Raw genomic sequence first — 18,764 nt, 5'->3', positions numbered from 1 at the left:
ACAAAAGTTGTCACTGGGACAGTACCCTTTCAAAGTACCCCTTTGTACCCAAAGAGTGCATATTAGTACTTGAAAGGTACATATTGGCAGTTCAAAGATACATATTTCTACATAAATGGTACATATTAGGACCTTTTTTAAATGGTACCGCCAGTGACAGCTTTGCACCTTTATTTTTTACAGTGCAGGGATGCCCAACATTTTTCCTACCAAGGGCCAAAAATCAAACCTGACTGACGGCTGTGGGCCGAAAGTAAATGTTGCTGTGCTATATTAAAATTAAAGTTACCCTGATTTTCCTAATTTATAATTTTGTAATAGTTAAAAAATAAATAAAGCAAACATTACTCTGTTCATGCATAACAAATGCAGTTTTATTTTCAAAGGTAAATGTTGTAAAACTACAAAGTAATCATTTTGCCAATCATTTTTAAATTTCCTTTCATCTGTGTGCCACTGCCTCCACCTCTCCATTATTAGTCCTATAGTACCCAAATTCCTTGAGTTTTGTGATGCATGCTATACACCTTCAAGTATGCATGTACGTTAAAAAATATTCTTGCATTTCATTTCAATTTACATTTTTGTAATGTACAAATAAAACACATTTTTTTATTAAAGGTCATTGCAGGCTAACTAGTTTGGGCACATCTGCTCTAACCACTAGGCCAAGACTGCCCCACAATCCGCAGATGAAGTCACCATAAAGGATTTCTTATAAAGATATATTTAATGTGTTAATAACAAACAACACGTTCATGTATTTATGTAAGGCATAAACAGACAGCAGCAATGATCCAGCAGATGGCGCCATCATGAAGCATTTATGGTGAAAGAGGTTTGTGTGTATATTATGTCGTCTGTTTCACTGCTCTGAGAGACAGATGAAACACTGTGATCTTTACTTGGTTTCATGTTAGCAAAGATATTTGTTGCCGTTTTTGCTCTTATTTGTTGTAAGTGAACCGGTGTGTGTTAATCTGATGGCTCTTTAATTGTTTTGGAGATTTGGAGTTATGTTTCATTTAAATGTCAACATTATCGTTGATTGTTTCTGATCTATGACAAATAGAAATAAGACAATTGTTAACATAAATTGAGTATGTTGTTATAAATGTCCTTTTCTTATTGCACTCTAGGACAAACATTGAGATTGTAAAGAGATCTCAATGATTTGTCTTATGGATTATTTGTTTACCAATATTTGGTGAATCCTGTTATGTTGTGGATGTTCATATTTTTTTAAATGAAAGGAAACTTTACAGATGGGCTGGATTTAATGTAGCGTCTTTATCTTCTGGGGATTATAGGAGCATGATGTGAGTGTACAAACATTGTCTGTGTGAGATATACATACAGTTTTGTTTGAAATAAGCTGTGGTAATAACCCTTCAAAATGCATTTAAATTTAAATAGCGAATTGAAAAAGCACCCACTGGAAACACTGCAATTTTGCATATATTCCTGTATATTGCAAAAACGTTTTTATGCTTGGGTAATGTGGTTTTAGTAATATATTGCAAAACTGTAATGGAAGTAATTTTTTTCGCATTTACAAGTCACCTGACATACGTAAAAGTCACATGATCATTCTTTAAAGCTCACATAACACACGCTCTTTCTGCATTTGTGAAGTTAATCTGGAGTACCTATAGAGTAGTATGACATCCTTTATATCTCTGAAGAGTCTTTAGTTTAATCAGATTTATAAAAGAAAGATTAGCTTTACTGATTCTTTCCGATAACTTACGATATGGTGTCAGGTGGGCGGGGCCCGAAAAAAAAGATTGCAGCGATTAGCAAATAATAACATGACCCAACTTCAAATGATACAATCAGTTCTCAATGGACGAATTCCAGCCCTACCTTTTTTCATTTCAGAAGTCGTTTCACTCGTATATACGTCACCACAAGGAAAATAAGACAATCAGTTCTTCAGTTTTATGGCGACTTTAACTATGCCGGACAAGACAAAAGAGGTGTGTTCGACTTCATTTGGCATCACACAAACCGTCAAGCACGGTGAGAACGATTTGGGAGTTGACTGCTCTGTATGATTTCAAGTCATTCTCGCAGTATTTTTGATGTCATTTGCTTGACGGTTCTTGTGACGCCACATGAATTTGAACTCACTCGTCGGGAGGGTTTTTGGAAACATTAGTAGCATGGTTAATGGAAACGCGTCATTTTAACAATATTTTTTGTCAACATTTAGAAAGTAATGCTAAAGCAAATCTTTAATGGAAACGCAGATATATATTCTGATCTCTGAAGGGTTTTTGGGGTTTGCTGACAGGCAGATGATCCACAGTTACAGCCTTCACCAACAAAATGCATTAATGTGTCTCCTGTGAAAGCCTCAGTCCACTTCAGATAACAAACTCAATCACAGTGTGGATGCTGTAACTGTACACTTTAATATGTTTGAGTTGGTTCAACCCATGGTTGAGTAAATATTGGACAGAACCAACTGTTGGGTTATAAATAAACATATGCTGTGTTGTTTCATTCCGAATGCTGGGTTGTTTTAATTCATCGTTGGGTCACACACAAACATTTGCTGGGTTCATTTAACCCAACGGCTGGGTTTTTCCCTTTTCCATCCAATGCTGGATTGTTTTAACCCATCGTTGGGTCATAAACAAACATTTTCCAGGTTAATTTATCCCAAATGCTGGGTTTGCCCATTTTCCATCAAATGCTGGGTCCTTTTCCATTCAATGCAGGGTTGTTTTAACCCATCGTTGGGTCATACATAAAAATTTCTGGGTTAATTTAACCCAACTGCTGGGTTTGCCCCTTTTCGATCCAATGCTGGGTTGTTTTAACCCATTGTTGGGTCATACACAAAATTTTTCCAGTTTAATTTAACCCAACGGCTGGGCTTGTCCCTTTTCCATACATTGCTGGGTTGTTTTAACCCATCTTTGGGTCATACACAAAAATTTTCCAGGTTAATTTAACCCAACGGCTGGGTTTGTCCCGTTTCATCCAATGCTGGGTTGTTTTAACCCATTGTTGGGTCCTACATTAACATTTTCTGGGTTAATTTAGACCAATTTATGAGTTTGTCCCTTTTTGATCCAATGCTGGGTTGTTTTAACCCATCGTTGGGTAATACACAAACATTTTCTAGGTTAATTTAATCAATGTCTGGGTTTGTCTCTTTTCGATCCAATGCTGGGTTGTTTTAACCCATTGTTGGGTTATACATAAACATTTTCTGGGTTCATTTAACCCATCGGCTGGGTTTGTCCCTTTTCGACCCAATGCTGGGTTGTTTTAACCCATCGTTGGGTAATACACAAATATTTTCTTGGTAAATGTAACCCAACAGCTTAGTTTTTTCCTTTTCGATCCAATGCTGGGTTGTTTTAACCCATTGATGGGTCATACACAAACATTTTCCAGGTTAATTTAACCCAACAGATTGGTTTGTCCCTTTTATCCAATGCTGGGTTATTTTAACCCATTGTTAGGTCTTACATAAACATTTTCCAGGTTAATTTAACCCAACGGCTGCGTTTGTCCCTTTTTCATCCAATGCTGGGTTGTTTTAACCCATCGTTGGGTCATACACAAACATTTTCCAGGTTAATTTAACCCAACTGCTGGGTTTGTCTCTTTTCGATTCAATGCTGTTTTTTTAACCCATCGTTTGGTAATACAAAAACATTTTCTGGGTTAATTTAACCCAACGGCTGGGTTTGTCCCCTTTCATCCAATGCTGGGTTGTTTTAACCCATTGTTGGGTCTTACATTAACATTTTCTGGGTTAATTTAACCCAATTTATGAGTTTGTCCCTTTTTGATCCAATGCTGGGTTGTTTTAACCCATCGTTGGGTAATACACTAACATTTTCTGGGTTAATTTAACCCAACAGCTGGGTTTGTCTCTTTTCGACCCAATGCTTGGTTGTTTTACCCATCGTTGGGTAATACATAAACATTTTCTGCGTTAATTTAACTCAATGTCTGGGTTTGTCTCTTTTCGATCCAATGCTGGGTTAATTTAACCCATCGGCTGGGTTTGTCCCTTTTCAACCCAATGCTGAGTTGTTTTAACCCATTGTTGGGTCTTACATTAACATTTTCTGTTTTAATTTAACCCAATTTATGAGTTTGTCCCTTTTTGATCCAATGCTGGGTTGTTTTAACCCATCGTTGGGTAATACACTAACATTTTCTGGGTTAATTTAACCCAACAGCTGGGTTTGTCCCTTTTCGACCCAATGCTTGGTTGTTTTACCCATGGTTGGGTAATACACAAACATTATCTGGGTTAATTTAACCCAATGTCTGGGTTTGACTCTTTTCGATCCAATGCTGGGTTGTTTTAACCCATTGTTGGGTCATACACAAAAATTTTCTTGGTAAATGTAACCCAACAGCTGAGTTTTTCCCTTTTCGATCCAGTGCTGGGTTGTTTTAACCCATTGTTGGGTCTTACATAAACATTTTCTGGGTTAATTTAACCCAATTTATGAGTTTGTCCCTTTTTGATCCAATGCTGGGTTGTTTTAACCAATCGTTGGGTCATACATAAACATTTTATGGGTTAATTTAACCCAACGGCTGGGTTTGCCCTATTTTTGTTTTAAATCTTTCCCTTCCACAAATCTCATAAAAAAGGAAATTAAAGAAGCTTAAGATGTTTTAAACAAGCTACATACATTCTAACCATATCTAACCATGCAGGTTTGTGCATTCTTGTATAACCATCTAGGGATTTTAAAAAGAGCCACTGTCAAAATACCATCGAGTAGCATTGAGCATGTGCTGTGCAGTCAGGATCAGCTTTTGTTATAACAGACTGCACCAATCACTGCTCTGCCGGGTTGGAGGGAGGGAGACGTGGGAATGCCGAGGGGTGGATGAGAGGTGTCTTTAATCTTTTATCTCCCCCTTTCCGTTTTTCTCGCATGGCTGCACCCATTTTCTCCTCTTCAGCAACAGTGAGCGGTACAGTATGTAAGCCACACCCTTCAGACCCCTCCGTCATGCCCGGAGACCCCAGACAAAACGCGATTGGTTAGTAAGTCGTGAAATCCAATGCCTGATTGTGACACAATCTAATGCTAAGCGGCTAACAGAGGACACATTTGGGAGGAGGGATGGTTTGGCCCATTTGCCTCTTCCTGTTTACCTCTGGTTATTTTATCTAAGCTTATGTTAAAACCCCTCACCCCTTTTCTGTCTCCGTCTCTCTCTCTCTCTCTCTCTCGCTCACACCTTTAATGGAACGGAGGAAAGCGCTGCTCGGGTAGCTCTGGTCTATTTAGACCTGCCGTGGGAGGAGTTGAGCATCGCTGTTGCTTCTCTCTTCTGTTTTTTCTCCTTTGCCTCCCTGCGCTTGTGCTGAGCTGTGACAGCGAGTGTTTCTCATCCGCCCTTGGTCTTCAAAGTCACCTATCAGCCTCTCCCTCTTTGCCACCATCGTTCTCTCTCGTATCTTACCACCGAGGGACCGTCGCTATGGCGCACGCCGCAGCCAGCATCAAAAAAGCCCGTGTCGAGATGGAGCAAGCTCCCGACTTGAAGGCCCTGGAGAAAGCCCGCGAGAAAAGGAGGCGCTCGCGGGAGAGAGCCGAGCGGAGGCGTAAGGTAATACAGACGGCTGGAACCGCAGGGACGCCGGTCCCCAAACACCTCCTCCATCCTCTAGCATCTAGTATCATCCTCACATCAATATTCGTGTCTGCCTCAGGATACTCCTGCATGTGCAAGAAGGATTCATTATCACTTATCTTCATCATTTTATATTTCTTGTTTTTTATTGTTATGTTTTGTGTATCTCTTCTAATAAACACACCTGCTTGTTTTTCACTTGTATTTGGTAAATCCTTCATTTTTAGTTGAACTCTCTGGTGCTTGTGTCCACTTCAGCAGACAGATCTTTAAAAACCATTTTCACATCTAAATCATCACGGGTGATTTCACTTCAACTTCACCCATAATTACATCTAATCCTCGTCTTTATATGCCACTGTGTTTTTTATGTATGGCAGCATAAAACACGGTTGGTGAAGAATATTTTCTAGCATCTTTTATTGCCGTGGACAGATTCAAAACATGAAAACATTGGGATTACGTTGATGGTTATATTCTTCTTTATATGCATCATTTTTAAGACATAATACTTCATGAGGTCTAGTCTGTCTTTTTGTTTATTTTTGAGTCTGCACATGTATTTTGTTTTGTCATCATTCTCACTGCAGCCGGTAATGATCCTTCCCCACGTATTGATGCGGCACATGTCTATGAATTTTCAGTCATCCGTGTCTGGATACGCCTGTCCTGGCGTTTGACCAGAGCAGCCTATGTTGTTGTTTAAGGGAATCTGTTTGGATCTGTGTAACAGAGACATTTCTAATCCGCATTATCGGAGTTGCAGTCTTTTATTTGGCTTTTAGATGCGAGGCAGAGATCTGTTTAAAGTCATTGATGTGTGTGTGTGTGTTTGTCTCTTGACGTCTGAGTGTTTGTCTGTATTCATAATTACTTCTTTACATAATGACATGCTCATTTTTAACAATAAAACATTTTTAGGTGCAGATAAATCTCAGCTTTGTTGTGTTAGGACCAGTTGTACAGTAAATAGTCTCCGATGTGTTTGGAGTCAGTAACATTTCGCTGTCATTGGATTTTACGGGTCATCAGTCTTATTGAAATGCTCATGGCACTCGTAATTTGGTCTGTAAACAAACGGCTTAAACGTTTCATAAAGGCAAAGTCATAAAGAAGATTTATTGGGGAAGTTTGAATGACTTCCAAACACAGAGGCACTAGCTGCATTTTCATTACCCTTCACCTTGCGCAAATTGAAATAGTGAATTGAAAATGCACCCAGTGGACACATACACTTGCATATATCGCAAAAAAGCTTTTACGTTCATGTAGCATCACAAGAACCGACAACCGCATGACATCAAAATGCCACGACAGTGATTCGGGAGTCGACTGCTCTGTATGCTTTCGAGTCACTCTAGTGACATTTTCTGGGTTAATTTAACCCAATTTATGAGTTTGTCCCTTTTCGATCCAATGCTGGGTTGTTTTGAACTCATTGTTGGGTCATACATAAAAATTTTCTGGGTTAATTCAACCCGATTTATGAGTTTGTCCCTTTTCGATCCAATGCTGGGTTGTTTTGAACTCATTGTTGGGTCATACATAAAAATTTTCTGGGTTAATTCAACCCGATTTATGAGTTTGTCCCTTTTCGATCCAATGCTGGGTTGTTTTGAACTCATTGTTGGGTCATACATAAAAATTTTCTGGGTTAATTCAACCCGATTTATGAGTTTGTCCCTTTTCGATCCAATGCTGGGTTGTTTTGAACTCATTGTTGGGTCATACATAAAAATTTTCTGGGTTAATTCAACCCGATTTATGAGTTTGTCCCTTTTCGATCCAATGCTGGGTTGTTTTGAACTCATTGTTGGGTCATAAATAAACATTTTCTGGGTTAATTCAACCCGATTCATGAGTTTGTCCCTTTTCGATCCAATGCTGGGTTGTTTTGAACTCATTGTTGGGTCATACATAAAAATTTTCTGGGTTAATTCAACCCGATTTATGAGTTTGTCCCTTTTCGATCCAATGCTGGGTTGTTTTGAACTCATTGTTGGGTCATACATAAAAATTTTCTGGGTTAATTCAACCCGATTTATGAGTTTGTCCCTTTTCGATCCAATGCTGGGTTGTTTTGAACTCATTGTTGGGTCATACATAAAAATTTTCTGGGTTAATTCAACCCGATTCATGAGTTTGTCCCTTTTCGATCCAATGCTGGGTTGTTTTGAACTCATTGTTGGGTCATAAATAAACATTTTCTGGGTTAATTCAACCCAATTTATGAGTTTGTCCCTTTTCGATCCATTGCTGGGTTGTTTTGAACTCATTGTTGGGTCATACATAAAAATTTTCTGGGTTAATTCAACCCAATTTATGAGTTTGTCCCTTTTCGATCCAATGCTGGGTTGTTTTGAACTCATTGTTGGGTCATACATAAAAATTTTCTGGGTTAATTTAACCCAATTTATGAGTTTGTCCCTTTTCGATCCAATGCTGGGTTGTTTTGAACTCATTTTTGGGTCATACATAAAAATTTTCTGGGTTAATTCAACCCGATTTATGAGTTTGTCCCTTTTCGATCCAATGCTGGGTTGTTTTGAACTCATTTTTGGGTCATACATAAACATTTTCTGGGTTAATTCAACCCGATTTATGAGTTTGTCCCTTTTCGATCCAATGCTGGGTTGTTTTGAACTCATTGTTTGTTCATAAATAAACATTTTCTGGGTTAATTTAATCTAGTGATATTTTGATTTCATCTGCATGTCGATCTGCGCAGCAAATGAAGTCGAACACACCGGTCATCAAGGTTTTGTAAAGATTTATCACCAGGCAACAAAATCATGTTTTAGTTGCATAAAGTCAGTTAAGGGAAATCGACATTTAGAAAATAACGCTAAAGTGTTGTGCAAATATTTAATGGAAATGCAGCTCCTGAAACTGTTTAACTTGCATGCCAACAAATAATGCTGATGTGATTTTTATTTGTATTTATCATTGCATTGACTCCTCTGAACAGAAAGCACTTAATAATAATTTTAACTCTCAGGCGTTCAGGTTAAAGTCACAAACCCCCAGTAAAGATTAAGAAAAACATATACGAGAAATCTGGAGAGAATTTTGTTTGACATCAAGATATGTTTTTCAGCTTTTCCCAAGCTCCGTTTACTCTTCCCCAGTGAAGAGGTCCACATTGCATATAATAATATTTGAGTACATATTGTTCTCATAAGATGGAGTCCAGCAGTAATAATAATATTTGAGCGTTGTAGACATTAAGGACATTCAGTGGTCTGTATTTTACAATGTGATTGCATCAGTCTGAGTTGTTATGGTAACGGCACCAGACACTTTTTTCGCTTGTTTTCCTCAATGCACTTTTGTAGCATAGACAAAATGTCTTTGATGTTTTATAGACGACACAGTCAAGGTTAAAGACTTAGATTTTATGTCTTGTAATGACATTTTCACTAAATGACTTATTAAAAGCATATCTGTGAAAGCATTCATTATCAATCATATTGACTAATGGCATCTCTGACTTTAATGTCATTAAACGTTAAAGTGCATTTGGTAGGGCTGTAGCACTAAAAGAGTTATGAATTAGGATTCATACATTTTTAAGCGATTGGGCCTTAAACTTAGCATTGATGGAGGGAAAGGGGTTGTGTTTAGAGGTTTGAGAATCATACAGGTTTTAGGGTTGGACTCTCTATCGCACACATTTAGTCTTAGTAACGTCTTCGTAAATGCATGAAAATACACACTGGAATGTAATCTGCAGTAAATGTACAAATAGCTGTGTTTGCGAAACGTAAATGGAATGAAATCTTTCATGTTTCAGTCGTGAGCTATAAAGTGGTCATGCACCCGCCATATGGTTTACTACAGATTAGAGGTTTGTTGTCTGTCAAGCCCTAAAGATTACATCTTTCTGTAAAATCAGTAGGGGGAAATGAAAATAAAATCTCTTAGGGAAAAAGCTTGATGTTCAGCAGAGAGGAGTTTGTCATAAATAATAGTGGTGGTCAACCGATATGTTTTTTTTTTTAATAGACAATAGCAATTTTGAGGAAGCAATGTGGCTGATATGAGGCTGATGTAACATAAATGTAATTACAGTAAATGAGAGAAAGAAAATTGGTGAAACTAAAACAATTGTTATGCATAACATTTATAAATAAAAATAGATGAATAATAAGAGTTGTGTACATGGTAATGAGATATTTTGAGCCTCAAACACTATGGTTTCCTCATTCTTATGTAAACCTTGTGCATGCAAAACACTGCTGGAATAGACAAATCTCAACATAACACCGACTGTGACGTTACAATCGAGATGTACGCCCCAACATTAAATTACACATTAAATTAAGTACAATGATGTTATAATGCTAAAAACAAACTTTTGACTGCTAAGTTAGTGCTATATGCTAGTTAATGCTAAATGCTAACATTAAGGCTAAAGTTCTACTGTTGACGTTAAAGTTACCTTACGTAACACAAACATACCCTTCCAAAACGACCATTAACAATTTCCAAACAATTGATTATTCCTCAAAATCTGTATCTTTATCTGATACAGACTCAAACATAAGATCTGTTTACACACACACAGAGCTACTGAAGGAGAAACAGCCAATCAGAGCAGAGCTCAACATTATTATTCATGACCCTTTCAAATAATGTAATAATAGACCATTTCATTCTAAAGGCAAATCATAGAGTTGTAAATGGACATGTAAAAACATCTCTGGATAATTTTTGCACTTAATAAAGCCACAAACCTTCTATGTAGATATTAGAGAACCATTTAACAGATTATTACAATGCATTCTTTGGCACCTTTAAAAAATATTTACAAAACATATATAAAAAAAGCCAACTATCTAAAATATATTATCACTAATACATAACATTTCTTTAACTCACAAAACTCAGTAGAGGAATAAATTTAGGCTGTGACTCCAATACAGCTCAGTCTTTTTATTATAATATTTTGGCTCGCTTGAGAATTGAATTGCTAGAGTTGTGTGGGTTGTGTTAAGCAGAGGATGGGCTCTGAATTAATCCTGTAATGAAATACTTCATTGAACTGGAAATATTTTGAGCCAAACAGTTTGTGTAAAGAATGAGAATGGTGGATCAAAAGTGCAACTGGGCCATGTGCATCACATTACAGATCCATACACAAGCTTGAGGAATGACAACTCAAACTAATGAATTGTGTGGTTGATCAATAGTTAAATCAATACATTCATCAATACAGTCAATAAAAATGCAATTGTCTACAGTTTGCGTTCTTGTTAAAAGTAGTGATCCAGTTAACATGATTGATTCAACTAGAATAAACATAAGAATATAAATAAATGACCGAGAATGGTTTGCATGTTTACAAAGTGCTTCAAGCTGACATCATACAGTATACTCAAATAATGGTATTTTATAATAAATATAATTAATGTTTATTTAGTGCTGCTTCAATACAGTTATGACACAAGGTAATGTGAATGAACTCACCCACCGATCGAACATGTACACATACATACACCCCATATCATGAATACTTATATTGGCACGTTTCTTTAATGCTCTTGGGACAGAACCACTTCTATTAACATGATCCCTGGTAACCATTGAAGTACCGAGCCCTTGTAAACACCCACCTTGCCTCCCACTTTTGGCCATGCTACCCTCAACGTGTCCCCAACACAACACCATTGACTTGCATAGCTGGGATAGTGGGTGTAAAAATAGCCATGGCTCAAATTAGCAATGAAAAGTGTTAGCACCAAGTGGTTAGCAGCAGTAGAGCTAAGCAAAGGACTGGTTATCTATTTGAACGAGCGGTTGGGTAGTCTGTGCTTCTCTTTAGGGTCCAAGAATGGGGTGTTGGAGAAATAGTCGGTTTTGACATTTTTGGGTGCATAACTTTGCACATTCAACATGGGTAATGCAGCAATGCTGAAAGCACACGAAGCTGAGAATCCTGCAGATGATGCTGCATTTACAGACCAATGTGAAAGCATGGTAAGACTGAAGATATTCCCCTTTATTGTCTGCATGTTACAGCAGTTTTAGTGATTTGTTTTAGATTTGGGCATTTTTAACTTCTTAGCTTTTGATTTGCTGTACAAGTAAGCCAGATGTTGGTTAGTTTGAGTCTTCAAAAGTGTTGCAGAATTCACCTTTGGATGTCACGAATTTTTGTGCATTACTTTCAGAATGTATTTGTTGTTGTTGTTTACTACTATGCTGTATAGATGTTTTTTATTCTGGTCTCCTGATGGTAAATTTTGTTTATGGGTAAACAACACTGTAGAAATTGGACACGCGGACACCCCACGAGCAAAGGGCCCTGATGAAATGCCGGTTGTTGTTTATACTGTTGATTATTTCAACATCGCACCCACTATCTTATTTCAGAAAGGACAGCTATAGTTGGACTCAATAAGCTGAGCTTCCCAGCAAACAATTTTGTTTAAAATATGTCTAATAGCCGCACAGAAACAGCTCAGACGTTGTAGGCTAAAATGAGGCAAAATTTGAGCTGTCGGATGAAGATTTAGTAGACGTCTAACTAGTTCGGTCAAATGATTAATTGCAATTAATCGCATACAAAGTATGCATAATATATAATATGTGTGTGAAATGTAATTATTATGTGTGTATACACACACACACACACACACACACACACACACACACATATACATGTATAAATGTAAGACTATTTTTATTTATATATCAGTTTTTTAATTTACATACTTAATTTCACATTATTTTACAATATAAAATATATAAAAATATAAATATACACAAGTAAATGTTTCTTTAATAGATACATGAATGTGTGTGTATTTATATATACGTAATAATTACACATAGGGTACACACGTATATTACGCAAGCACAAACTATAATAATTTTGTGTGCGATTAATCATAATTAATCGTTTTGACTAGGGATGCTAAACAATTAATCGTGATTAATCGTTAGCAGAATAAAAGTTTTTGTTTACATCACATATGTGTGTAAACTGTGTATAATAAATATGTATATATATAAATATGAACACATTCATGTATAATTTTAAGAATTTTTATATATATTATGTATTTATATTTATATATAATATAAATTATACATAAATATACAAATGTATATACACATGTAAACATTTCTAAAACATATAAATGCATGTGTGTACATTTATTTATACAAAGTTTTTATACACAGTTCACACACACATATATGATGTAAACAAAAACTTTTATTCTGCTAACGATTAATCGCGATTAATTGTTAAGCATCCCTAGTTTTGACAGCCTTTCGTCTAACCGTAGCCTAAAAATAAATAAATTAAATTAAATTAAACCCCTTGTAATCACTGTTGACTTCGCTTACATGATTGAATATCAGACATCAAAGTTATTTTGACAAAAAAAACCCCACATGTAACCAAATTCAAGTTTATTTTGACTAGAAATTGATTACTCATAGCAGGACTATTAGTTAACCTATAAGCGATGAAATAACGGTTATTGCTTGCTGGGATGTTGATTCATGCTGGTGTTTTAGATGAAGAAATTCACCTTATAGCATCTTTATTTGGACACCTTTAAAACCTTCTGTATAAAATCCATCCTTATTTGTCCTTTTAGATTTGAATGTGACAATTTATGTTAATTCTGTTATAGATTTCTATTAGGATTTGTGTTTTAATTGTGTTTGCAATCATTTACTTCAGGTTTTATACAGTAAATAAGACTAAAGGCCAGTGTTGACGTCTTCGTATATTATACCCTTAATAACATCTGTGAAGTATGCAATACTCTCTCTCTCTCTACTACCACTGGCACTCATTCACGTATCAGATGTCTGGATGTTGCAGTAGTGTTATTAAAGATCTGTTAATTCATTCGGCTGTAAGAAAGAAGTCACACTAGACCAGGATATTATATTAGACTTATATATTAGGTTATGTATTATGTTATATAAAGTCATACGTTATGCTGTATTAGTGTATGTTCATTTTTTAACACACGCATACTTTCAATAGCTACACTGTAAAAAAAAATGCTGCCGAGCTGCGTGCAAGACAAGTGTTAATAAATTGGTTATGCAAGTCAATTTTACATACTGTTTTAAGTTTTTGACTAGGATGTAGTTGGCATAACTTAAACTTATTCAGCTTAATTTAAATTGGAGTAAAACAAAAATGTATGTTAACATAATATTTTTTACATTGCTCATATCTTAGAAAATTCAATTCAGGATTGTTTTGATCATTTTTTATGCAGTTTATTTGTCATTTGTACCGTATCTTATGATAGTTCATATAGTCATAAAATTTTACATATTATTTTTTTGGGGTCTCACACCGCATGACTTTCATTCCAATGTACAGTATATCTGAAGTATCTTTCATACCCGCACCATGTCCTTTCTGCCATTTGGAACTTGTATTCATATTAGTTTTTTTTCTCGTGTTTTATTTATTTTGTAAACCATCCTCACAAACGTTTGTTATGTTAGGGTAAGAATTTGGGATATGATGTCTGAAATCTAACAGTTAACAGTACTGATGAGCGTTATCGAGGCTCATAAATATGCCGAAATAAATCAGATATTCATGTGCATGAACACGATATCAATTTATCTAAATTTCTTGACTGTCACGAAGTGCCGTGAGACGAGAATGTTCATTTAAACTCCAACCATAAATGTGTTAAGTTGTTTATGACCCCTCATACACCTGCACGACTCCTGTAGTCTCTATGGCCTCTATCTGTGAATCTATACTTCAGGTGTCCATAAATACTTAAATAATTTCTCAATCACATTTGTTTTGCTATGGCTTGTTGCGTTTTTGCTTGCGTTGACGTTTACTGCTTTGTTTTGTAAGGTAATGCTTTAATTTTAGTGATGCACCGATGTATCGGCCACCGATATTTATCGGCCGATTTTTAATGAATTTGCAACCATCGGCACATGGGCAATAGCACAAGAAAGGCTGATACCAATTGTTTATTAATTAACTGCATAAAGAAATCGATTATATGTAAAAAATGAGTTAATGTTGTTAATAAAAGAAATGCTGAATAGCAAAAACCACCTTTGAAAGTTTTCATGCTGTCTTATTATATTTGTTTTAGCTTAATTTGTGCCTCTCTTATTATGTTGGTCAGTTGAATGTTAATTAGATCAAATCCATGTTCAGTAAAAATAATTTGATGCAGAAAGAAACTAGCTAATAGACCAACTGTATAGGATTGTATACAAGTGTTTAATATCGGTATCGGCATCGGTATCGGCCAGTCTGTTTAAAAAAAAACTATCAGTGCATCCCTATTTAATTTTCTCATCTTTCAATGTATGTTTGTGCATTTATGAAGTAAATGTTATGAACTGCAGTAGACGTGCGGCATAGACCTGACGGATTTGTGTTCTTAGTGTTGTGAGCTTTTTGAAAAGTCTGTTTCCATGGCAGCTGTAATCCTGGTATGACCTTTATATGAATATGAGGATTAAAGTTGTGATGTCAAGTTAAAGAAGATAAGCGTGCCTGTTATTTATATATTTTTATTGGTTGCCCGAGTGAATTTATCATCACATTTGCATCCTACACTCGGATTGTGAAGTGATATTTTTTACAACTTTAACTTGTTGAGATGAGACAGGATCTGTCATTCATGCTGTGCCAGTTAGCTTGAGTAGATGAAAATCATGATTAGATGTGCTTTACCTGCTTCCTGCTTTAAAAAGTATTAATAGAAACAATGGTGGGATTTAGAGAAAGTGAATGAAAAAGACAGCCAGAGATTGAAAGGTAATAATGAACTAAAGCTGATTTAATCTGCTGCACAGAATCTGCTCCCACACAATTTTAAAGGGCACATATTATGCCTATTTTTACAATATATAATATAAGTCTCAAGTGTGTCCAAAATGTGTCTGTTACATCTCAGCTCAAAATACCCCACTGATCATTTATTACAGCATGTCCAAAATGCACCTATTTGTGTGTGTATAGCTATTGCTCTTCGCTCCCTTACCAAAATAAATGCTTTGGTTAAAATAGATCTGATTTCGCAAAGAAGCACAGAAAAAATAGCAGACAGCGTCCAACTCACTGCAGGCAGAAACTATGGAAATACAAGACTGTCAGTCAGCGGCAGTGGGCGGGGCTTTTTCAGTGTGACATCACATTGCTAAGAGAATCAAAACAGCATGTTTAATGAAACTGCTTTGGCTTAATGGGGATTACAAAAGAATGTGTGAATAGATTTTTTTTTATTGTAAAGTGGTTTTGTTCACACACATTTATGTCCACACCTTGTAAAAGTGGAATTTGTATAATAGGTGCCCTTTAAATGCTGTCTTTCAGAAATTAACACACATTGTCTCCTTTTTTGTATTTTTTATATTTAGACAAAGTCAATTATGCTGTCAGTTTTCAAAAGCAACACAATATCATAAGGAAGGTCTCAATATGGACATCAGTTATGTTTTTTTTTTGTAAAAAAACTATTTAAAGCGCACCTATGGTCCGATTCATGATTTACATTTCCTTTGGTGTGTAAGTGCGTATTAGTTCATGTTAACGATATGGAAAAGGTAGAAACCCCAAAGTAAACATTGGCACGGCTTGTCGTCTCCAACGTAAATTTATTTTCTTGGACTACAACAAACACACGGATTGTAGGCAACAAAAAGCAGGAACAATGCCATAAGGAGTGTGTTGCAGTGATGACGCATGTGCCATCGCAGTGATGTATTATTCAATGTTTGCAAACTGAAATGAAGCCGAGATCAGGAAGCTCTTTAGTATCTTTGCTTTAGACGCTTAAAATATAATCAACTGCACAATAACATTACATGTCACATCCTGATGTCACGTGTCTTTACGGGATGTGTGTAAGTGCACAGATTCCAGAAAATCACTGGCAGTCTGAATGAACCACAATCAAATGATCCCAGGACAAAACCTGCACACATTATCACTGTATTTTCTGAAATCTCTGATAGGAGCTCTGCTTTTGTAGACGTGGGTGTGCGTGTGCATTGGCAGAATTAAATCTCTTAACCTGGTGTTATTTTTCTGTGAACAGCACATTGAACTTCACTTTTATTGTGTTATTGAGATTTCTTTGTGTTATTGAGATTGAGATTTCTGCAGAGAAGCTTCAGATCGTATTCTGCCTTCAAAGTCTCCCCAGAAGTTTCTGCTGAATCCTTTTTACTTCTCGATATGGAGAGACAAGATGTTTTTTAGCACTGATTCAACAAAAGATGTATTAGCCAAATTGTTAGTAGTCTCAGATGCCACGGACTGTTGGCTGAACATTTGATGCATGTTGAACACTTTTTTTTCCGGAAACACTTGATTAAAAGTTTGCAAGGTATTTTAACGTGTTTGCTATGTTGTTATAAACTTGAGACGTTTGTGAATGATGGTTGCACACTGGCCTCTTATTGTGGCGACATCTCCAAGCCCCTAATGCTGCCTTCAGACAAGCTGCGTCGAGGCGTCAAGCGAGAGTGATTTCAATGTTAAATCAATGTGAAGACGCGTTGATGTGCGTTTGAGGCGTTTAGCGCGGTGCAGTGGACGTGATTCCGCCTCATGTGAATGGCGGGAATTGAGCGTTGCCGCGGAAAACGCGAGAGTTGAACAATTTCAACTTTGGGCGAAAAAACGCGCTGCGTTAACCAATCAGGAGCTTGCTCTAGTAGTGACGTTATTACAGGAAGCGAGCAGAGTCACAGAAGCCCCTCCCATGATGCGAATTTTTTGCGTGAATGTCTAGTGACTAGAATTTCATACATGGCTTTCATGCGCAAATGAAATAAGTAAACTTAAAATGTTTAAGCGGCAAACTAGACGCGAATTTGACGCCTCAAACGCAGCTGGTGTGAACCCATGGTAAACATGACGCGGCACAAAGCAAAACGTGATTGGTTGCTTTACTTGTCAGTCATATGCCCTCTTGGGGGCAGTCCTTGGCCATGCCATGGTTCCCAGACCTTCAGTAGGAAGCTCTGCGAGACTAAATCGTAAGAAACTTTTATGGTTTTTTGAGGCTCTTTTTTAACTCTTTCACCGCCAGCGTTTTAAAAAAAAAAGTTGCCAGCCATCGCCAGCGTTTTTCATGATTTTCACCAAAGTTTAATATCTTCCAGAAAATGTTCTTCTTCAAATATATATACATACAATATAGCAAATGAAAGAACAGACCCTCTGCTTTCAAACAAAAAAACCGTTTCATCCTACCTTCAGTGGTTCTTTTGTAATCAGCTTTTGAATATGGGTAGGTTTCTGCAAAAACACCACATTTTGAGCAAAAAGCAAAAATAATTCCATTTTTGTGACTGACTTTTCATAGAGATCCCATTCAGAGCGATCTTTAAAACAGACATGGACATGCAGCCGCTTGTCATAGGGCAATACTTTCGGGTTTAAAAGTTGCGGAAGGGCGCCACCTGGTGGATAACAGCGGTATTGCGGAAAGACGGAAAATCTCGTCAAAGGTGGGGAAGCGTTTTCTCTTACTTGACGAGATATCTCGTAAATGGCGGGGAAAGAGTTTAAATAAGGTTATTTATGATTCAAATGCAAATAGCTGTGTATTAGCGTTATGTGTTAAAATATTACAAATGATTTCAAAGATTATGAAGTATCTAATATACTGTACTGATGATAACATTCAACCAAGCACATAATATACGATTATTCACTAATGGTGATAAGAATTTAATCCTTTACAAATGCTTTTCATCACTACCAAAGTTATTTTAGTAAATGAATCAATGTAATACACTGACTGCACTATTATTCAATCTGCATAATCGGATAGTTTGTTTTGGGTAGTTTCTAGCAGGTCCTGGATAGTCATCTGTGGTCATTAGCTGGTTGATCAGTTGGAGTGCATATTGGCCAAGCTATTTAGAACTGGTAAACCACCTTAGACCGGCAGCTAACCAGCTACAACCCAAAAATGCTTGACCACTTTAAACTGCTAGCAGTAAACCTTTTCAAATGTCCCATAGTTTTGCTCTTAAAGGAACAGTATGTAACAAAAATGTATATCAATTAATCATAAAATGGCCCTGATATGTCACTAGACATTAAGAAATCATGTTCATTTCAAATACTTATATCACTGACAACAGTGGTCCGGCCA

General features: G+C 36.5%; 1 protein-coding gene across 10 annotated transcripts in view; it reads left to right on the top strand.

Moving 5' to 3' along the window:
* Window positions 1-5,220: 5,220 nt before the first annotated feature.
* Window positions 5,221-18,764, top strand: part of ank2b (ankyrin 2b, neuronal) — a 102,543-nt gene continuing 88,999 nt past the window's right edge. For 7 of the 10 annotated variants that reach the window (XM_065261763.2, XM_065261756.2, XM_065261761.2 and 4 more), the window contains exon 1: window positions 5,222-5,604. In XM_065261763.2, the coding sequence (XP_065117835.1) occupies window positions 5,476-5,604 (129 nt within the window). In that variant the 5' untranslated portion in view covers window positions 5,222-5,475. Of the gene's footprint in view, window positions 5,605-18,764 lie in introns of all 10 variants that reach the window. The other 3 variants (XM_065261758.2, XM_065261754.2, XM_065261759.2) reach the window with 2 other exon arrangements.

This window comes from Paramisgurnus dabryanus, chromosome 2, assembly GCF_030506205.2.
Source record: "Paramisgurnus dabryanus chromosome 2, PD_genome_1.1, whole genome shotgun sequence".
NCBI classification, from domain to species: Eukaryota; Metazoa; Chordata; class Actinopteri; order Cypriniformes; family Cobitidae; genus Paramisgurnus; species Paramisgurnus dabryanus.
Note: the sequence above shows the minus strand (reverse complement) of the source record. Positions and strands in the feature narration are given on the sequence as shown.